We start from the raw sequence: 22087 nt of genomic DNA on the forward strand, positions 1-22087 counted from the left end.
TGTGGAAGACCAAGACCTTCTAGATCTTTCCCCCTCTGGGAGTGGGAGGAGAAACATTGACAGGGAGAATGAAAGAGGCTGCTGGACCTCCAGGTGCAGAACATCTGGGACGCTTTGACAGCGGCTCTCGTCATAACGTTTGTGACGGGCTCTCGTGAAGGTCCGAGCCGCAGGCTCAGGGGAACCTAATCCCATACCTCGGTATAGTTTTGTATCTATGGAGACCAGATAGGACCCAGGAGACCAGGATCTAGCCAGTCTCCCGTGACAGGTGACCGACTGGACTCGTCAGCTGGAGATCTGGACGGCTCCTCAGCTGTGGAGAAGGCTGGAGAGCTGAGCTCAGGGACCTCAAGTTAACCGGTCCTGTGAAAATGTCGCTCTCTGCAGGTTCTGATGGGCCAGAACAGGATTTGGATCCCAGGACCTCGACTTTGACCCTGGAGGTCTGAATCGTCCCTTTGAGTGTCTGAAGACCAGAGACATCCGACCGTCCACCCTTGCACTGAACCTGCTGACTGCAGGAGGAAGAAGGAGAACCTGGAGAGAACCTGGAGAGAACCCAGCAGGAGGAGCTTGGAACCTGGAACCTTCTCACTGAGGACAGAGTGCTCACACATGGTGTCACCCCTCCAGCTGGGGCTTTGGATTCAGGCCGGTGTCAGAGCAGAGTCGGGACCTTCTTGCCGAGGACTGGATTCGGAGCGGGTTGTCTACCTTCATGCTGTGAACATCATCTCGAACGTCACCTGGGAGCTTAAGGTCCACCACCAGATGGAAGAAGGTGTTCTCCTCACGGCCACAGAACGAGAATGAGGTGAAACCAGAGTTCAACACCAGAAGGTCACCTTCAGTCCCTCAGATCGGACCTTCAGGTGTCCATTGGCTGGTTGAACATCTGACTTTGGGAGGAAGAAACAAAAGCGACATGAAGTCCGGCGCTCAGCGGACCTGGAGATTTGTCCCGAAGGCCGTTTCATTGATTTCTCTGGGAGAAACCCGAAGACCTGAAGACCCCCCAGTCCACCGCGGCGCGAATGCTAATGCTAAGGGACGCTAGCGCTCGGGTCCACCAGTGACGACGCAGAAGGTCAGAGAGGTTCTGTCAAGGCTTGTCTTTATTTCATCTCATCCTTGCAAAAATATATTCTCAAAATAAATAAATCTATGAAATAAATATCCTGTCATTAAGCAAAACCTTATAAATTAGAATAAAATCCTCTGCGGCCGTCCAGGAGAACCGGCAGACCCTCGGGCCGGTTTCTCAGCAGGGGTTCCAGCCGAAGACGTCCCGTCTTCCCCGAGCAGATCCCGGCCTCCGTCCGGCCTCTGGACCGGAGACGGTTCTGGGAACTTCTGCAATGTTCTCCGGCGCATGAAGCTCGCCGTGTGGCCGGAGGAGGGGGGGGTTCGCAGGGCAGCCTCGGGGGTCCTGAAGGTCCAAGCCCTAAGGCCTGCAGTGGGGCCCCCCCCACAGGGCGCCGTAATCCAGGACGCCTTTGGCCACCGCGGCCTCCGCATGGACCACGGGGGGACGCCGTCCGCTCTCGTTGTCCAGATGGTCCACCTTCCTCCGGAGCTGGTCGGTGGTGTGGAACCGTTGCAGCCCGGCCTCCCGGAGCTTCAGCTGTGGCCCAGGATGTCCCTGTACAGCTCGGGAACCCGCTCCGGGTCCACGGGCCTCGGCAGGAAGTGGGTGAACCTCTGGTGGCGCCGGGAGCGCGTCCCGTCCCGGGACGAGCCGTCTTTGTTCAACGCCACGAAGTAGAAGGTGCCTCGCTCCCCGTGCCGGTAGATATTGGAGGAGTACGTGTTGTACCAGTTCTCCTCGAAGCGCTCTTTGAAGACACACTCCGCCGACAGCTTCTCCTGCAGGAGGACAGAAGACGCCGGGTCAGAGCGGGAAACCCGGACCGACGCCGAGAGCCGGCCGGCGTCTACTCACCGATCCGTACAGCTGCCCTCTGCTGTTCATGGCCAGGTAGAGACCGCTGTCCACGCCGCGGATGCTGACCAGCCCCACCGCCAGGCTGATGAACTCCAGGATACCTGCACACACGTCACAGAGCACAGTCAGACACGCCAGGAACATGCCACAGACACGCCAGAGACACGCCAGGGACACTTCTTCTGAGCCAACATGTCCTTGTGGAGGTCTGGACCACGACAACCTGACTCCTTCACATCCATCAACTACGCGAGGTGGCCTTCCCTCTGAGAAGACCCTGGACCAGAGGGAGCTCAGAGGGACCAGAGGGGTGGGCAGCAGCAGGGGGGGGGTAAGGGGTGGGTCCACAGCCCCATGCAGAAGTCTCTCCGTGCACAGGGAAGGACTGGGGGGCTATGGGGGCCCCCCCACAGGACTATGGTTAGACCTCAACTGGTCCTGGAGGACCTTGACGGAGAGTGAACCCCTGCCCTCTGCCGGACCGTGGATGGACGGATGGATGGATGACCCGACCCAAAGACTGCGTGTGTGCGTGCGTGCGTGCGTGCGTGCCAGAGGCAGGAATACCGCGGAAACTGCAAGACTTGCAACCCTGACCCCGAATCGCGACAGTACGGCGATGGCGGCCGCGGTCGCCGGGCGTCCCGTGCGCGATGCGGGCGTGCGTACCGAAGGTGCTGTGGTCCTTCCTGGTGCCGAGCACGCTGCCGTCGGGGCGAATCTCCAGGTGGAAGCCGGTCCTGCAGTAGAGCTGGCGGCGGCGGAGGATCCCCTTCAGGTGGCTGAGGTCCGCCGGGCTCCGGGACAGGCGCTCCGCGGAGCCCGGTCCGGGCCCCCCCGGGAGCAGGCCGGTCCCCGGGCCGTAGTCCGGCACCCCCGCCGGGCCGAGCGCGAACTGGGAGCCGCCCGGAGCCGCTACGCCGCCGGCGGGGCCGAAGGCGTCCAGGAAGCCGCTGAAGCCGCCGACCTCGGCCGCCGGCCCCATCACGGAGCTCCGCGGACCGGAGGGGGGGGGCGAGAACCGGGAAGTTGCCGGGGCGAGCCGAGCGGAGCGGAAAATCCCGGTGCGCGTACTTGCGCGGCGCGGTCCCGGCGCTAATGAGACGGACGCCTAATTGGAGCCCCGCTGCTGCGTGCGCTGCGGACACACTCCCGCTCCGCCACGCGTCCACGATATTTATCTTCCCTCCTCCCCCCGCACGGATACTCCTCCCCGCTCCGGCGCACGACAGGGTCCCCCCCCCTCCCACACACACACATACACACACACCGTGTACAAACTCAACCTCAATTGCCTTTTTATGCAAATGCCCCCCCACCCTTCCACCCCTTGATGGCGCAGTCCTGCCCCCCCCCCTTTGAAGGAGAGTTTCACTGGAGATCCAGCAGAGAGCGACCCGCCTCGCCCGCGTACTGGTCCTGGTCCTAGTCCTGGTCCGCGGCACTACGGCAGCGGACCAGGACCAGGACCAGTGTGCGAGCGTGCGTGTGAGTGTACGTCAAACAGCATCAACATGATATAGCCATGACCTCAAACGCTTTACGGCCCCACGCTCACGGCCAGTGACTCAGGTGCGGCTGTGTGTGTGTGTGTGTGTGTGTGTGTGTGTGTGATGGGGGAGCCCTCAATGGCGTCATTTTCACACTGGCTTGTTGATTTATTGCCCCGCGTTTACGGCGCTCGCACACGCGCGCACACACACGCACACCTGTGTAACCCCCCCCCCCCCCCCCTCCCCCAAGTTGTGGCGCGGGAATCAAAGCGTGGCGCTTCAAAGTGCGGGTTCTGTCAGAACGCACGACGCACGCGCCCCCAGTGCTCTACCACCCCCCCATCTCATGACCTGAGCCGAGTGGGACGTCCACGTACACGCACGGGTTTCGCCCGCGTGCCCATCTGAGAACACGGAGAACACGGAGAACACGGAGACCATGGAGAACACGGAGAACACGGAGAACATGGAGAACATGGAGAACATGGAGAACACGGAGGCGATGGTTCCAGATGGCACTGATTTGGCGTGACGCGCTCACGGCTGCCGCTCCCCTGAGAGACGCGCTGACAAATGGGTTAAAGGTGCAGAGGCGTGTGCGTGCGTGTGTGCGTGCGTTCATTCGTATTAATGAGCAGCAGAGGTTCGGATCGATCGGATCCCCCCGGGCCGATCGGATCATGACGCATTGAATATCGATCGGATCGAGACGAAGTCGTCAGCTGCGGCGGGACGTTTCCACGCGCGGGCCCGTTCCCAGGGTCACATGGGTCCCTTTCACAGCGCCCCCGCCCCTCCGTGCACGGCCTACACATGAGTGGAGAACGGAGCCGTGCGTGTCAAGCCATCGGCGTGCACGGAGGGGGGGAGGCCCTCAGGGTGACAGCCCCTCCCCATCCCACGCTCCAGCATACGCCCACGCACGCCCACACCTGAGAGCTGGATAATGGAGTCGTGAGAGCCCGGAGGCTCTGAAGGCAAAGGGCCTCCGGCCTCTACCGGAACCCCGGTGGTTGTCCACCGGCGGGAGGTCCTCCGGCGGAAGAGGCGTGAGTCGCGGGGAACCCGAGCGTCTCCTCCGGGAGAACCTCCAGAGGAGCGCCGAAGCTCCGTGCTCTCCTCCATCCCCGCCCTCCGTCCTCCCGGTGCGGCTGAACTCCCCCCGGCGATCCGGCTCCTCATCACCCACTGCAGGGGGTTCAGGGTGCCGCTCGAACCTCGTCCATCATGTGAGCTCCGGCGGAGGGGAAGAGGCCGGAGCCGGTGCCGGGGCCGGGCAGAGGCAGAGGCCGGTGCCGGTGCCGGGGCCGAGGCAGGCCGGGCGTGACGGCGGGCCCACGGCTGGGTTTCGGGTCCGTGTGATGTGTGCGCAGGTGACGGGTTTCCTCTTTGACTTCTCTTTCTTCTCCGGGCTTCAAAGCGGCGGGAAAAGCCCCGTCCGATGAAGGAAGCATGTAAGGACTTACACGCAGAGCTGCACTTTGATATTCAGGTGATTTCTGCTGCGCGCCGTGCGCTTTGATCCCGTGGCAGAAAGCCCACGCCACACACACTCCCGCGGGGAGATCCACGCTGACAAATGTTGACATCGGCGGTCACCCGTACTTTCCCCCGGGGAGCCTTCCGTGGCCGGTCCGGTTCCGGAGGAACCCGAGGCTGCGTGCGTGTCACGGGTCGTGCGCGGTTTCACTTTCACAGCACGCCTTTCAGTTGCAACTATCAGGATGTGGAGCTTTTCTGATGCAACCTTGAAAGTCACAGAGCTATCTAGATAGATAGATAGATAGATAGATAGATAGATAGATAGATAGATAGATAGATAGATAGATAGATAGATAGATGCAAATAATGAAAGATGTGTCAATATTGATAGTTTTTTTAAATGTTATCTGATGTGGCAGGTTTTTTTGGGTTGTATTCATGTTATATTTGGGTTATAATTTGGTTATATTCGGGTTGTATTTGGGTTACATTCGGGTTATATTCTGGTTGTATTCTGGTTATGTTCTGGTTGTATTCTGGTTATATTCTGGTTGTATTCTGGTTATGTTCTGATTGTATTCTGGTCATATACGGGTTTTATTTGGGTTACATTCGGGTTGTATTTGGATCATACTCGGGTTATATTCTGGTTGTATTCAGGTTATATTCTGGTTGTATTCAGGTTATATTCTGGTTATATTCCGGGTATATTCGGGTTATATTCGGGTTGTATTCTGGTTATATTCTGGTTATATTCTGGTTGTATTCGGGTTGTATTCTGGTTATATTCTGGTTGTATAGAGGTTATATTCTGGTTATATTCGGGTTGTATAGAGGTTATATTCTGGTTATATTCTGGTTGTATAGAGGTTATATTCTGGTTATATTCTGGTTGTATAGAGGTTATATTCTGGTTATATTCGGGTTGTATAGAGGTTATATTCGGGTTATATTCGGGTTGTATTCTGGTTATATTCTGGTTATATTCTGGTTGTATTCAGGTTATATTCTGGTTATATTCCGGGTATATTCGGGTTATATTCGGGTTGTATTCTGGTTATATTCTGGTTGTATAGAGGTTATATTCTGGTTATATTCGGGTTGTATTGAGGTTATATTCTGGTTATATTCTGGTTGTATAGAGGTTATATTCTGGTTATATTCTGGTTGTATAGAGGTTATATTCTGGTTATATTCTGGTTGTATTGAGGTTATATTCGGGTTGTATTCTGGTTATATTCTGGTTATATTCTGGTTGTATTCGGGTTGTATTCTGGTTATATTCTGGTTGTATAGAGGTTATATTCTGGTTATATTCGGGTTGTATTCGGGTTCTATTCCGTCACCTCCCGGGCGGCTCAGCCTCAGCATCCGAGCGGCCTGAGCAGATCTCGCGATGACGGCTGAGGTATCGCGATACTTGGTCTGTGTCCGCATCGCCCGTGTCCGTCGCTCCTCCGCAGCGGCAGCAGCGGCAGCAGCAGTAATGGCCGCCCTCCGCAGAGCGGCGGCGCTGGCAGCCGAGCTCCGGCGCAGCTGGGCGGCGGGATCCCGGCTGGCCGCCGGCGGAGGACCGGCGGGGAGGCGACTGACCGCCGCGGCGTGTTTGGGCGCCGGCGGCGCCGCGGCGGTTTACTTCTACCGTGACCGAGGGCGGAGGAGGATGGGGGCGCTCAGCATCCCCGCTCTGCTGCCGTCCATCCCGGCCGTCGAGGCCAAGGAGAAGGTGGGTGAGTCTCCGGAGCCGCGGCGGACGGACCCCCGGGGAAGGGGAAGACCCCCGGGGAAGGGAGGAACCCCCAGGAGGGAAGGAACCCCGAAGCTGGGGGGGCTTTCCCCGGGATTCGGCGTCCGTTAGCGGAGGTTTGCTAGCCATCCTAGCCGGGGAGTTGATGCGGGCGCGCCGCTGTTCCGCGCCCGGGGAGGCCCGCCGGCCGGCCGGCCAGGTCCTGGAGCCGCTCCCCGCCCTGCGGCCGGACGAACCGTGTCATTCCGGTCCGGTGGAAACACTGCGCTCACTGTTCTTGGCTGCTGAACGGCGTGCGCGCTGGCGTGTGCGTGCGGGCGGCGCTCTCCGCCCGGCCGGTGCTGAAAGGCGGAGGAGATTCTGCGGGCCGGGGGGGCACCGCCACTGCCGCCGCCGCCGCCGTCGCCGCCACCGCCGCCGCTGCCGCTGGCCGCTGCTCGGCCTCTGCTCGGCCTCTGCTCGGCTCCCAGCCCTCCTCTCACACCGACTCCCCTGCTGTCCGTTGCCCTCCACCCTCAAAGCTCCTCTCTGGTCTTCCTCCAGACCTTCATCTTTCCACCCGGATCTTCTCCGTCCCTCCTCTGTCCCCGTCTAAAGCATCTCAGTGTGGCTTCATTTCCAGAACATCTAACGCACGGTCCCTCTGATGGACTCGAGCCCGATCCTCTCCGTCCCCCTCACTGTCCTCCACATCGTCACCTCTGACCTGTGGAAAGTTGAATCCCATCGGCGGGACGTCAAACGTCGAGACTTTTGCGAAGCTGAGGTGAAGAAGTCGCGTCCCCTGAGCCGGGGGTCCCCTGAGCCGGGGGTCCCCTGAGCCGGGGGTCCCCTGAGCCGGGGCGTCACCAACCGTCACGGGACGTTCAATGCAGCCGATGGATCACCGCTTGGGAAAGTGAAGAGACAGAGAGGTGTTCGATCACCTGTCAGGATGGACCGTAGTACTCGTGTGTTGCGGTACTCGTTTATTGCGGTACTCATGTGTTGCAGTACTCGTTTATTGCAGTACTCATGTATTGCAGTACTCATGTACTCCGGTGCAGCAAGGCTTGGGCGGAGGCCATGCTTGTAGTTTTCGTCTTCTGCGCCGCTCTCCTCGGAGCGTTGGCCGAACATGACAGCAGCCGTCCTGGGCTTTACGCCATCATAGAACATTCTGTGGAGACGGTGGAGAATGGAGCTGTGGTTCTGCCTCGGCGGTTCCATCAGGGACCCAGGTGGGATTCATAGTGAAAGGAGACATGGCAGAAAGTGTTGTGAAACATGTTTCCTGTCCGTTAGATGTTTCAAAACGTCTCCGGGTTCTGCTTTGGACCTCATCGTGTTTCAAGTTTACAGACAGAAGACAGAGATATAATCGTGGAGAAGAACAGTAGCAGCGCCCCCTGCTGACCGGAGGGTAAAACACAGGATAGAGGCACATTCACAGGTCACAGACACTCCGGGGACGGCAACCTTCTGCAACCACCGGCAGTCCTCCACCCAGAACGAAGCTCCTCGCTCCTCCCTCCTCGCTCCTCGTTCCTCACCGCATGGCTGCGGGTGTCCGTCCAAGTGAATGGAGCAGATGTTCAATCTGCAAGGTGATAACAGATCAGATCATCCTCATCTGACCAGCTCTTTGGTGGAAGCAGCTTCAGAACGCTGGCATGGAGGCACCGAGGACCGGGAACCGTGCAGAGAGACGAGCTGGAAGCAGATGATCTCACGTTCCACGAGCCGAGGGCCCGTCCCACAACCCGCGAGACACGAGGTCAAGGCTGGAGCGAACGGTCAGCGAGAGCAGAAGGAGGTTAAGATCAGAGAAGATGAGCTGCAAGCCTCAGAGACCCTGCAGATGGTCATAATGCTAATGTCGTGTAAAAGTGTGTCAAAGTACACACTGATGGTGTGAGCTGGTTGAGACGGGTGGAGCAGAAGCTGCTGCACCACCTTGGAGAGCACACACTGCCTCGTAGTCCAGCACCCTAGTAGTCCTGCACCCTAGTAGTCCTGCACCCTAGTAGTCCTGCACCCTAATAGTCCTGCACCCTAGTAGTCACCTGAGTAGTCCTGCACCTGAGTAGTCCTGCACCCTAGTAGTCCTGCACCCTAGTAGTCCTGCACCGGTGTGTGATTGGCAGTCTGGTCACAGCGGAAGGTGGGCCGGCCCCTCTCCAGAAGGTTCTGTGATGGACAGCTGTTTGCTCTCTGGTGCCGCAGGTGCTCTTCTGAAGGAGCTCAAGTGGTGAACGTGCGTCTCGGCCAAAGCTGAAGACGTACTTTTGAAGCCGAGAACCCTGAGCTGAGGAGGCGGTCCACACGGCCAGAGGGACGCGCCAGATGTGTGTGGAAATTCTAAGCTAGCCTGAAAGCGTCACCTGTTGGTCGGAAGAACGGGAACTGGTGTTTCTCTGGATCCACGTGACCGGAGGAACCACGCCGGCTCTGCTCGCCGTTCCAGAGAACTGTCACCGAGACCGCCGACCTCCCTTCCTTCTTCCACGTCTGGAGGTGTGGCCTGGAACGTGAACCCGCCGCTTCTGCGCGCCAAACTTCTGACATCTTGTTTCATGAGTGCGTTTGAGCCAGCGCCGTTTCCCCGTTCTCTGTTTCCCCGTTCTCTGTTTCCCCGTGGCCCGTCCTCCGTCCTTAGCATGTTGGCAGAGCTCTGCAGCCAAACGCCTCGCACTCGGAACCTGCTCTGCTGATTAAATGGCTCTGCGGCACCGAGATACTTCCTCCGCTGGGGCTCGTCAGGCTAATCAGGCTAATCAGGCTAATCAGGCCGAAGCCCCGGCTCCTGGAGGTGGGGGCAGCTAGTGTGGGAGGGGTGACGGTGTGTTTTCAAGGCTTCCAGGGGCCATTTATAATTCCACGGCGCTGTATGAGGGGTGGGATTGTTCCTAGAACAGAACAGCCTGGAAGGGGGCGGGTGGAGATCCTGCTCCCTAAAGATGGAGCTGAGATGTTCAGCACTGCTCTCTGAAGCGGAAGTGTTCTGCAGGGAAACAACCCGCTGCAGGTGTTTGCTGAAGTCAGTGTCTGAACAAGTGTGTTTTGCTCTTGTCCGTCTCCCTTTCAGGCGCAGCCGCTGGACTTCGAGGACGGCGACGTCTACATGTCCTCCCACGAGCACCGCTTCCGGGTCTTCAGCTCGGTGGAGTACGAGGGGCAGCTGTACATGACGCCGCAGAACTTCATCGAGTCGGTGACCATGAGCGAGCCCAGGAGTGCGTACGGCACACACTCGTAGAGCTATGGATGACGTGGATGTCGTGGATGATATGGATGACATGGATGAGTGCGTGAGGGTTTTTTCCACAGCCACAGCTGAGATGTGCTTCTCCTCCGTCGTCCGCCGTCTCAGACGGGAGTGTTTTCAGCTCCAGGTGGAAAGCAGCCTCTCCTAATGCTCCTTCAAAGCGAGGGCCTGAAAGCCGCCCTGCTGCTGCTATCAGCCGCTGCCAGCGGTAACAGATCAGTCCTGCAGGCTCGCGTCGCAGCAGATGGCTGTGCAGCTATTGTTTAGTCTGAGGTTAATGTTAATGTTAATGTCAGACACACACACACACACACACACACATTCCATTCGCCCTCTTATTCCAGAGTAAACATCTAAACCCGACCTTTCCTTCAGAAAGAATCCTCTGTCTTCTTCTTTTCTCTCGGCCTTTTCCCTTCTGGGTCTCCACAGTGAATCCACCTTCTCCATCTCACCCTCTTCTCTGGATCCTCCTCTCTCACACCAACTACCTTCATATCCTCTCTCACCACGTCCGTCCATCTTCTCTTTGGTTTTCCTCTAAACCTCCGATTCCAGCATCCGTCCACCAATATCTTCTCTCTCCCTCCTCTGTCCATGCCTGACCATCTCAGCCTGGCTTCTCTGACCTTCTCTCCAAAACATCTACCATGTGCCGTCCCTCTGACGGACCCGTTGCTGATCCTTTCTGTCCCGGTCGCTCCCAAAGAGAATCTCCACATCTTCATCTCTGAAGAAAGAGTCCTCGGTCGCGGGACGCTTTTTCCCCCGCCGGCTCACGTGAGCGCGTTGCGTGCAAGCCGTGCACCTGCAGGAGTGTGTTTACATCTGCAGAGCCACGCCGGGCGGCTGGTACCCTCTAATGCCCCCTTTGAAGTGGAATTAGATGAAGTTTGTTGTAGAAAGCAGAACAAAAGCAGCGTGTGCTTTTACGGGGACATTCCAGGCCCTGCAGAGAGCAGCACGCCGCACTTTAGACGCTACGAATGATGACAGTCTGTATACAGACAGTGTGCATGTGTGTGTGTGTGTGTGTGTGTGTGTGTGTGTGTGTGTGTGTGTGTGTGTGTTGTGACTGTGCCCTGCACATTAAGGCCCATCTCTAGATAATACAGATGCTATCTGAGCAGAGCCCACCCAAACGCTCATCTCCTCTTTCCTTCTTTTCTTCCCCTCCCTCTTTGTTGGGCTCCCTGGCAGACAAGAGGCCCTGGAGGTCCCTGACCAAACAGGTGGGCGACGCACACTCACACACACACACACACACACACACACACTCACCCACATGCACGCACTCAGTCACACACTGGCTCACACACTCGGTGCCAAACGCCTCCTGCCGCTGCAGGCTGATCCACGCCGGTTCGCGTTGGCGTTTGAAAAACACCGGCCCGGTTTCTCCGGGTGTTTCCTCGGCTCCGGGGGGGCGGGGGGTCTGCGAGCGTATTCAGGGGTCATTTTTAAAGTAAGGAAATGAAAACTTTTGTCAAGCTGAGGAGCAACGGTACCTCAGGAGGGGGGGGTTCCCATAAAGAGACATAAATGCAATCAGGTGAATTGTGTCCGGTAAAGCGGCACATAAACCCTCCAGCCGCAGATAAGCATTAAAAGGTTGCGAAGGGATTGAAATGTAACAGCCGGGCTCAGACGTTTACTCCGGTGGGCCGTTATCTCTGCCGTGTTTACGGCCGGGGGTCCCGCAGGGCGCAGACAGAGGCCCGGAGAGGCCCGGAACGACCCGGAACGACCCGGAACGACCCGGAGCTTCTGCAAACCTCTGCTGGAACATCAGCGAGGTGTTTGCAGCTCTGAGTCTATATTTATCTCCATGACCCTCCTCTCTGTGTCAGGAGCTGGAGAAGATTCTCTCAGATACTCCTCCAGTGTGGAGGGGGTCGTCCAAACTGTTCCGGAACCTGAGAGAACGAGGTACCCACACACACACACACACACACACACACACACACACACACACACACACACACATACACACACACACAAACACACGCACTCCTCCGCTGCCGATATCAATAGATCCTGTCAAAGTCACTGAATGCCTTTCATAGATGAGATGAACATGATTGCAGGATCCGAGTTCAGCTTTAGACTATACGGCCTTCTGTGTGTGTGTGTGTGTGTGTGTGTGTGTGTGTGTGTGTGTGTGTGTGTGTGTGTGTGTGAGTGGGGGTTAGGGTTATCTGGTCTGTAGTCCAGGGCTGCATCATGGCATCCCAGCCCCATAACCTGCCGTTCTCCCCAAAAATAAACCCTTCGTCGTCGTCCTCTCGGCCGTAGTGCCGAGTGAGCCTCCCGGTCTTGTAGGCGGTGTGTGTGTGTGTGTGTGTGTGTGTGTGTGTGTGTGTGTGTGTGTGTGTGTGTGTGTGTGTGTGTGTGAGAGAGAGAGAGAGAGAGAGGCGCCGCTCCTTCAGGAGACCTTGTTCCTCCTGCGTCTCCGTGGTGAACCTCAGGCTTCCACCGTCTCCTGACGGACGCAGGAAGTCGGTTCCAAACCAGCTCCTTCACACAAAGCAGCTCGCCATCTGGGAAACACGAGCCAAGCACTGGCTCTCGGTGTCAGGTTCATTCACACACACACACGCACACACACACACACACATGGGAAAGCAGTCTCCCATAACACTCAGTGGAATCACCCTGAACTATCAGGACCATCAGACAGAACGTGAAGAAGGTTCCCAAATGGGCTCGAGGCAAGAAAGGATCTCCTCCTGAGAGGTTTTTCACATGCTAATCCAAACACACACACACACACACACACAGTTATTGGCCGGTGTCTTCACTCAGGCCTGGATGCAGACGGGAAGCGGTGTGTGGTCAGCCTGTCGTGAAGCTACAGAAGACACATCTCAAGATGCTATCATCTTAAAAGGAAGGATTACTAAGTGTGTGTGTGTGTGTGTGTGTGTGTGTGTTTATTGAATGTGACCTTTTCTTTAACTCTCCCGTCTCTGTCTCATCACCAGGCATCATCTCCTACACTGAATACCTCTTCCTGCTCTGCATCCTGACAAGTGAGTCGCTCAACATACACCCCCCCCCCCCACACACACACACACACACATACACACACACACTGCTTCTTGTCAACCAAACTTCCCCTGTTGTGTTTGCTCCAGTGAGTCAGAGGTAATGATGAAACAGTAATCAAGATGGAGAGAGAGAGAGAGAGAGTGTGTGTGTGTGTGTGTGTGTGTGTGTGTGTGTGTCAGCCAGCGTGCTAGTTCCTGTGAGCGTCCGAGGCTGGCAGCCTAACACCCCCTCTGCCCCCCCAGAGCCTCACGCCGGCTTCAAGATCGCTTTCAATATGTTTGATGCTGACGGCAACCAGATGGTGGACAAGAGGGAGTTCCTGGTGGTGAGTCAGCGGTCCTGCCAGAACATCCATCTGTCCCTCACGCAGACGGACTCCTTCCGTTTGCCACCGTCCAGTAGACATCTACGCACACTTCAGGTTCCTCGCACTTCTCCGTCTGCACGCTTTTCTGTCCTCGGCAGCTCCAGGAGATCTTCAGGAAGAAGAACGAGAAGAGAGGCAGGAAAGGAGACGCTGAGAAGTCGGCCCAGTTGGTAAGAGAAGGTGGACAGAGCGTCTCCTGGGGGGGGTGGACTTGGACGGGGGCCGTGGTCCCGTCGGTGTGGTTGGTTTTGGATGTGAGGGTCGCGGGCGGAGGTTCTGGGACCTCGGGCTGGTCCTGGTGAAGAGCATGCTCTCTGACCACGTGACCTTTGTCTGTCCAAACTCCTGACAGTTTGTCCTTTTCAACGCGCTCGTGACCCGGCTGAGGAACAGACCCTGCTTCTGAGGACCTCCTCCAGACTGACGTAGAGGTCCTCAGAGGTCCTCAGAGGTCCTCAGAGGTCCTCAGAGGTCCACAGAGGTCCACAGAGGTCCTCAGAGGTCCTCAGAGGTCCACAGAGGTCCTCAGAGGTCCTCTGACGGCCACGGACGGTCGGAAGCGGAGGACAGGGTCGTTCCGGGCGCCGTCGCGGACGCGTTGAGAACGTGCCTCTCCTCGCATGCACTAACACCACTCTTATCTTCTCTCCCCTCCACCGCATGGTCCTGTGGTAGAGTTTGCAGCTGTACGGATATCAGGTTGCCCCCGTGAACAGCGTATGTATCCACCCGCCTCCCGCCCTCTGTGTGCCTGCTGGGTCTGAGTGGAGGACGCTGTCTGGTGGACTCAATGCTAGCACCGGAAGCTGGAAGAGTGTGTGTGTGTGTGTGTGTGTGTGTGTGTGTGTGTGTGTGTGTGTGTGTGGAAGCCAGTGTAGACAGCACAGTGTGTCCACGACCTCTGAGGCCGTAGCTCAGCAGGAAGGAGCTGCTGAAGCCCGGCGTCCTCAGCAGGAGCTCGCCTCTGTTATGGGCCGTCCCTCTGAGGAGAAGGTCCTCCTCCTGGAGGCGGAGCTTGTGGTTGTTTGACAGGAAGTAGAGCGAGGCGCACTTCCTGCCGGGCTGACTGACCCGGGCCTGCTCCCCCCACAGGTGCTAAAAAAAGACAGTCAGGAGTTTGTGGCGAGGAGTTACTGGGACGTTCTGAGGCGCGGCGCCAGCCAAGTCCTCTTTTCTGACCTGGCGGAGGTACTCAGATCCACCTGTCCTCCATCCCTCCACCTTCATCCCTCCACCTTCATCCCTCCACCTTCATCCCTCCACCTTCATCCCTTCATCCCTTCATCCCTCGCTCCCTCACCGCTCCATCGCTCATCGAGGTCGGGGGGGGCGCAGGCCTCCATCACCAGATGTTTGGCATTTCCTCTGGATCCCGATGGGCCTTGGCGTCTCCTTCCGGTCCTGTCAGATGTTCCGGCTCCTCCTCCTCGCCATCCCTCGTTCCTCCTCCGTCCGGAGGGTTCTGAGCTGAGGGTTCTCCTGGGGCCGGGCGACACGCCGCTCGACGTCTCTAAGATCCCGCTGGGTGATCAGTGAGGTCCCGCAGAGCCGGCGGTCGGCTCGCATCTTCTGTCTGAGCCTGCTTTTAGACCACGTGAAGAGCTGCTGGTTTCCATGTGGAGGTTCTTTGACGTCCACATAGATTGGGAGTACATTCCTCCCCCAGGAGGTCTCCAGGAGTTCCACCCACTCCTGACTCCGCCTCCCCTGTCAATCAAAACGCTGCTTTCAATGAACGGACATCAGGACGTCTTTATCGCTGTCGCCCAGCCCCCCCCCACCACCTCCACCACCTCCACCACCTCCACCCCAGCCTTCTCCTGCCTGCCCTCACCTTCACCTTCACCTTCACCTTCACCTTCACCTTCACCTTCACCTTCACCCCCCATCTGCATGTCTCCTCCAGACCCCCGATTCTGTCCATTTCATGGAGAACATGCTCTCCTTATCTGTTCTGGTGTTGGTCGTCACATGAGGGAGAGAGAACTTCAGGTTCCTGTTCTGATCGGCACCATGTCCTCCTCGTCCTCCTGTGACCTTCTGACCTCCTCGTGGTGCCTCTTGTGTGTCCACCTGTCCCAGTGTCTCAGTCTGTGAAGTCTTTATGGTTTGTGTTATGGGGGGGGCGTCTCACACACACACACACACACACACACACACACACACACACACACACTCATAGACTGATACACACACCCCTCCAGCAGGGAGCACCTGTTTGTTCTCTGGTGGCGTGCAGACAGAGGCCTTTCTGGGAGGGCGGCGGCGAGCGGCTTGACATCTGCGGGAGCGGAGACGTCTTACCGGGAGGACGGGTGAGGGGGGTCAGAGAAGAAGGTGGAGGTCAGAGAAGAAGGTGGAGGTCAGAGAAGAAGATGGAGGTCAGAGAAGAAGGTTGAGGTCAGAGAAGAAGGTGGAGGTCAGAGGAGAAGATGGAGGTCAGAGAAGAAGGTGGAGGTCGGAGAAGAAGGTGGAGGTCCACAGGCCGGAGGAGCTGAGCCCCCCAGGCCGGGACCCTGCTGTCCTCACAGGACTCACCAGGACTCACCAGGCGACTGAGGTTTCCCTCCCGCCGGATGAGAAGCTAAAGTGAACCGATGGACGCCCAGGTCTCCAGCTGACCTTTGACCCGCTCCCACCAGGGAGAGGGTGAGCCCCGCTATGCGGTTCTCGGACGGTTCCTCCAGCGGACGTTCCGCAGGTCAGAGGACGTCTTGCCTTTCTGTGGAGGCTTTAAGAAGGACCTCCTTGTTAGCGTCTGGGATCGCAGGCTCAGACTCGCCACCTGGATCCCGTCTAGATGTGTGAGCAGCTCGTGTGTCATAAATACTTGACCCGTGTGTCAGGCTTCACATGGAGGCCATCTCCTCGGGTCGTCCTCGGCCCTGCGGCAGTTCTGAGGACCGTCTGTGTTTACATCAGGAACAGAAAGAGGCTCCCTGATCACAGACGGCACAGTGAATCATGCAGACCGGGGGCTCTTGGGGGCTCTTGGGGGCCCTTGGGGGGCCTTGGGGGGCCGGGGGGCCCGGGGCTGTCCTCAGAGTCTCCTCACTCTCTAATGGTGGTGATTATCTACCGTCAGGCGTTTCCAGCCGGTGAGTTCATTGTCTGCAGCTCCTCCCCGTGGATGTGGGAGCTGCAGACACAAGAACCAAGAGACCTCTGGTTCTGCTCGGGGGTCCAAAGAGACAGAAATTTGGGGTTCAGGGTTCAGGGTTCAGGGTTCAGGGTTCAGGGTTCAGGCGTCTGACAGCCGGGGTGCTCGGGTGCAGAGGGACCTGAAACCATCCGTGCTGAGATCCAGCTCTGGAACACGTTCCTCTGCCGACCCCTGAGGAACCCGCATGTCTGTGAAGGGACGGCGGCGTGAGAAGAAGAGGAGGAGGAGGAGGAGGAGACGCCGTGGTCTCGAGTCGGGGTCCGGGGCGGAACCGGCCTCCAGAACAGAACCTGGACTTAGAGTAGATCTGTGTTGTCTTGAAGCCGGTTTGCAAATCATGAGACAGAAGAAGAACCAAATCCTGACTGAGCTTCTTCTCCTTCTTTAAAACCCCTGTCCTCTGGTCCTGCTGTGGATGTGAGGATTTTACCCTGGAGGTAGAAGCTCGCTCAGCGTCGCCCGGCATCTTGGTGACGGTGATGCTCGTGTCTGTGACGGCGGCAGAAATGCACCCCTCCTCTTCCTCGGCGGACATGAGATTGTCCGCGATCTGATGTCGGCACCCGCGAGAGCATGGCCGGGTCGGACCCGGGGGGGGCGGGACCTGCTCCGCCACGGCTCGGCCGTTCTGGACCCGCTTCTCCCGGAGCGGGTCCGCGAGCGAGCGGCGCCACACGGGGGAGAACCTACGGAGACGCCCTCCCGCCTCCAGACCGAACCGCCGGTGGAAAACGGCGGAAGCGGCGGGTCGCCTGCGTCTGCGCCGAGCGTGGGTTCTGTCTGCCGCTCTCTGGGCGCCGCCGCGGAAACGCATGTGACCCGGTGACGCGTTGCACGTGTTGCACGTGTCGCGTCCTGGCGCTGCCGGTGTCGTGTCTGTCCGCCGGGCCCTGAACGCCCCGACCGGTTCGCCCCCCCGTCCTCCCCGTTGTTGCCGCGTGTGTGTCGTCCCCCCCCCCCCCCCCCCCCGCCGCATGGCCCTGCCTCCTGTGTGTGTGTGTGTGTTTGTACGTGGCTGCTAACGCTAATTCAACCCCCAGTCCCGGCGGCATTGAGCCTCAGCCGACGGGTGCGTGAGATCAAATGTGCGGCCTTAGCTTCCTGCCGCCCGGCCTGCCGTGTTGACGCCATGATGGCTGCGACTGTTAGTTGTTGGGTGCAAACGCCGCTTCCCGCTGCTCTGCGCCACGGCGGCCATGTTGGATGGATGGCGGGATCTTCTGCCTTTGAGCCTGAACACCAGACGTGGACGGCGAGAGGCTGCCGCTCTCCTCCTCCTGACTCCTCTCCCGGTGGTTTGTAGCGAGCGGACGAGAGCGTGACCATCGACACCACCCTGCTGGTCCACTTCTTTGGGAAGAAAGGGAAGGCGGAGCTCACCTTCGATGACTTCTACAGGTACGGCCTTCGCCGCCGCCTTCTGGCCCGAGGTGCCCGAGCATCACACTCGGCTGTTTCTTCTCCAGGTTCATGGACAACCTCCAGACGGAAGTGCTCGAGATCGAGTTCCTGACCTACTCCAAAGGCATGACCACCATCAGCGAGGAGGACTTTGCCAAAATCCTGCTACGCTTCACCAACGTGGACAACATCAACGCCTACTTGGAAAACGTCCGCCAGTCCATCCCTGACGAGAAGGTGCGTCCCCTTCCCCCGTGTCCTGCGGTGCGTCCGTTAACACAACTAATGGGTTGGGGTTTAGCGAGGAACATCACGACTGCGTGTCCTAGAAGGACTGAAATGTTTTAACTGACAGTAACATCTCCAAGGCGCTGAAGACCCGCTTTACTCACATGTTCCTCTTCTCTTAGTTCCCTTAAAAAGCACGTGTATTTGCTGCTGCTGCCTCTTCCTGAGGCCGCTGTCGCTCTCCTCTTCACACTTTGGTGTTCCACGACATCACTCCACCACACACACACACACACACACACACATGCGTGCACACACAGCAGATACAGCTGCAACTAGCAGGTTTAGATATGTGCAGGTGGAGATCCAAGCCTTCTGCTCACACCAGCCGCCTCTCTGTTCTCTGTTCTGCCTCTCCATGCCGTGGAAGAAGCAGGAGGTTGGTTCCACCCGGGTCTGCACACCCGCCGCTGGCCGGTCTGCACGTGCGCTTTCCGTCCGCGGCGCGTTCGGGGCTCGGAGGATTCCGCGGAGAACGCGGCTTCTGGTCTCGCACGCCCGTGTCTGGCTGAAGCTTCGCTAAGCTTTTCTCATCGGCGTCGCCCTTCGTCGTTGGCGAGGAGGCCGACCGCGGCGGTGACGTGTCGGAGGACCTCCTCCTGGCCGTGAGCTCACGGAGCCGCCCGGCGTCTTCACAGCGTGCACGTCATCCAGGCTGCGATTGGATGAGAAGAGCATGTGTGCAGGCATGGCGCACGTCCGCGCGTGGCCGTAGCCCATCGCTTCACGGAGCGGCTTCTCCGTCGCCTTCTTGCTGCTCGTCCTTCACTGTCGCTTTTTTCCCTCTGGTCTTCTCAGGGCATCACCTTCGACGAGTTCAGGTCCTTCTTCCAGTTCCTCAACAACCTGGAGGACTTTGCCATCGCCATGCAGATGTACAACTTTGCCGCCCGCTCCATCGGACAAGGTGGGAAGAGACGGCGGGAGGAGACGACGGCCGCTCGGAAGGCCAGGTGCTCTGCTCGATAACCCGCGGCTCTTCCTCCTCCGTGTCCCACCAGACGAGTTCGCCCGGGCGGTGTACGTGGCCACGGGCCTGAAGCTGACGCGCCACTTGGTCAACACCATATTCAAGATCTTCGACGTGGACCACGACGACCAGCTCTCCCACAAGGAGTTCATCGGCATCATGAAGGACCGCCTGCACAGAGGAGCCAGGGTGAGGAGGAGGAGACACTCGTGCACGCAAAACATGGAGACAGGTTGTTTAGTGACGCTCCACGTGCACAGATATTCAAACATCTATACCTCAGATGTTTAGCTTTCAAATGGAGCGGCAAGAAGGAACCCGGTCACACCTGCATGAGACACCTCCAGCTCGCGGAGGGCATCTGGACTTCTCTTTGTGGGATTAATTCTTGATAGTTTGGAATCGTCCTGTAACAGGGTGTGTGTGAGTGTGTGTGAGCGTGTGTGAGTGTCTCCTCTGGGCCTTCAGCAGCTCCAAACACACACCTGTCCAGGTAGGAGCCGCATTACTAGATTGACCCGCGTTGAATGCCGCCATCTAGTGGCGACACGCGGTAATGCTAAATAATAATTTATACTTTGTCAAGTATAAACACCCGGTTCTGCTAAACGATCCCGAGCTGTTGTCCTACCGTCCGGGGACCTCAGGTGGACAGGGGCGCGGTCACCTGACGTACCTGACGCCTGGCAGACGTTGCTAAAGTTGACCTCTGCTGAACCCCGTGCTTTATTTGCCCTCGGGGGGTCTGGATGCTTTCTGGACTTTGCCGTCTCACTAACAGTGTCTCCTTCCACCTTCATCTCTCCTCCTCTCCCTTTACGTTGCACCCATCCGGCATCGTCTCCTCTGTTCACACCTTCGCTACCCAATCTCTTCGCCCTCTGCCGCTCCCCTCCTCCATCTCCATCTCCATCTCCATCTCCATCTCCCACCTCTTCTCTGCTTCTCTCCTCCGATGCGACGGCGGTTTTCTGCGGAGCTCTCAGGGCTATAAGGCTGTGGAGCGCGCCACTTCCTTTAGATCCTGTCTGAAGAGAGAGCTGGCCAGCAGATAAGTATCACCAATGACCAGAACGGCCCAGGAGTGGGAGGCTGCAGGACACAAAGTATTTTAAAACATTGTACTTCATGTTAAATACGCTGGACAGGTTGAGATCTCTCATCTGCGGAGAGTGACAGACCTTTCTATTTTACTTGACATCGTCATAGCGCCCTTGTTGGCACCCCTAAAGGCTGGATATAACCATCTTCAGTGTCTGAAAATATTCAGAGGGAAGACAGAAAGACACTTTGTTCTGATGCTAAGAACTGCAGAACTGAAAAGTGAAACATTTTGTTTGGGATGTTCGCACGACGCCGCGGTGGCTTCACGGACGGTTCAATCCACCTGTCATGGCGCCCGGCGTGACCTTGTCTGTGTCTTCTCTGTTCACCAGGTGAACGAACATCACCACACCTCCTTCGTCAGCTGCGTTCACGCCGAGGCCCGCAGGCACGTGCAGCACCTCTGGAGGAGGTTCAAGGAGATGGCCTAGAGGAGAACCCGGAGCCAACTCGTGTGAATAAACTCGAACGAACTTTATCGGACCGACTTGGACCCGACGCTGAAAATAACTGCAAGCATGGCTGCTCTCTGCTGACTGACACTCTTCACGCTGGCAAACATTCAAAAAAGGGACTCCCGGGTCAACCGGTCCATCGGGCCAAGTCCGATTCACGTTGAATTAAAGCACTCAATCAGGATATTCTCTGCTGACGCGGCACGCCGCTCCTGCCGCCTCCGCCAATACGGTCACAACCATTATTCAAATGATCTTCTCCCCGCCGGATTAAGTGAAACAATTCATTGGAATATGTGAAACGTGTCCTTCTCCCCCCGATCCGAAACCCTCGCCATTTTGTCACATACCAGCGCATATGTTATTTTCCCTTGTAGAAATAGAGCCTGTTTTTTTTTCACTATCTGTATGATTTTTTGGAGGGGGGAGAAAATGATGTCCCACAGGTTGAAGGTTACCTGCTGCTCTGCAAACTGACACCACCACCCATCAGAATATTGAAAGCACAATTCAACCGAAGCCCAGGAAAATGATGATGTGACGACAAGTATAACAGCGGTCCAAGTGCTGTGGATTCACTGTCCTTAGTAAACTTAAATCCTGTTTGATTTTTTCATGTAGCCAGTGCGGACGTTGCGCTAAATGCAAACGACTGTACTATGACCATACAAACACTGATGTCACAATAAGAAATGCTACGTTACCCCGGCATGGCCCCGTGCTCGGACGTGACTGGATGGAGCGTCGGAGGTAAGAAACAGAAAGCGAGGCACTATTTGTCTGTTTGTTTACATGCTTTCTGTGTCTCACCCCACGCGACCTCTGACCTTTTTTACCCGCATGACCAAATCGTGTTGTTCGTCTCTGTCAGAATAAATTGCAAAGCACCTGCTGTGACCGACTCATTTGTGTTTCCGTCCATCCTCACGTCACAATGTTTTACTAAATATTTTTTAAATATTTATGTATTTTTATTTTGTTTTTTTAACCCCCGCGTCCCGATGTTGACCGGAAGTGATGTCACGTCCTGCGTGCTGATTGGTGGCTTTGCCCTCGCGCCCGGGGACAGTGGCCGTCGCTCGTGCGTACCGGGCATGCGCAATGAGCCCCGTTACGTAAACATTGTAATTGCGAAGAAGCTCCGCCACGACGCAATTTAGTCGTGAAAAGTGCAGAAAACAACCCCGCCGGGAGGAGAGCCGCTGCCCGCCGCCGGTAAAGTGTCTGCCGCCCCGCATCCCGACGTTAGCTGAAGTTGGGGTTCACGTTTATACCACACCGGCGGCGAACCGTCTCGAACACCGGGAGACACCGGGCGCGAGCTTTCATAACAACGCGAATGACAGCCGTCGTTTCCCGCAGACCGTGTTC

General features: G+C 57.4%; 2 protein-coding genes across 8 annotated transcripts; one reads left to right on the top strand and one right to left on the bottom strand.

Annotated features, from left to right (window-relative positions):
- Positions 1–1107: 1107 nt before the first annotated feature.
- On the bottom strand, positions 1108–3271 carry LOC147216494 (fibroblast growth factor 20-like). Its single transcript, XM_086176972.1, has 3 exons — positions 2618–3271; positions 1946–2049; positions 1108–1869 (listed from the first exon to the last, which is right to left on the bottom strand). Exons 1-3 carry the CDS (start codon positions 2931–2933, stop codon positions 1624–1626), a joined length of 666 nt encoding a protein of 221 aa, XP_086033098.1. The 5' UTR covers positions 2934–3271; the 3' UTR covers positions 1108–1623.
- A 3093-nt stretch (positions 3272–6364) lies between these two features.
- micu3a (mitochondrial calcium uptake 3a) lies at positions 6365–21608 on the top strand. 7 transcript variants are annotated; one of them, XM_086177024.1, is made up of 16 exons: positions 6365–6649; positions 9738–9885; positions 11118–11149; positions 11768–11846; positions 12902–12949; positions 13211–13293; positions 13434–13505; positions 14011–14052; positions 14428–14523; positions 16921–16935; positions 17802–17896; positions 17965–18137; positions 18984–19094; positions 19189–19346; positions 20144–20208; positions 20591–21608. In XM_086177024.1, exons 1-16 carry the CDS (start codon positions 6410–6412, stop codon positions 20595–20597), a joined length of 1464 nt encoding a protein of 487 aa, XP_086033150.1. In that variant the 5' UTR covers positions 6365–6409; the 3' UTR covers positions 20598–21608. The 7 variants fall into 7 exon arrangements, with proteins under 7 accessions (XP_086033150.1, XP_086033148.1, XP_086033152.1 ...); XM_086177022.1 differs by lacking the exon at positions 20144–20208 and having other exon boundaries at positions 17965–18136; positions 18986–19094; positions 20594–21608; XM_086177026.1 differs by lacking the exon at positions 20591–21608 and having other exon boundaries at positions 17965–18136; positions 18986–19094; positions 20144–20212.
- The last annotated feature ends 479 nt before the right edge of the window (positions 21609–22087 follow it).

The sequence above is a fragment of the Fistularia commersonii genome, chromosome 29, assembly GCF_037954325.1.
Source record: "Fistularia commersonii isolate RoL2024-O1a breed Wild chromosome 29, RoL_Fcom_v1.0, whole genome shotgun sequence".
Taxonomy (NCBI): Eukaryota; Metazoa; Chordata; class Actinopteri; order Syngnathiformes; family Fistulariidae; genus Fistularia; species Fistularia commersonii.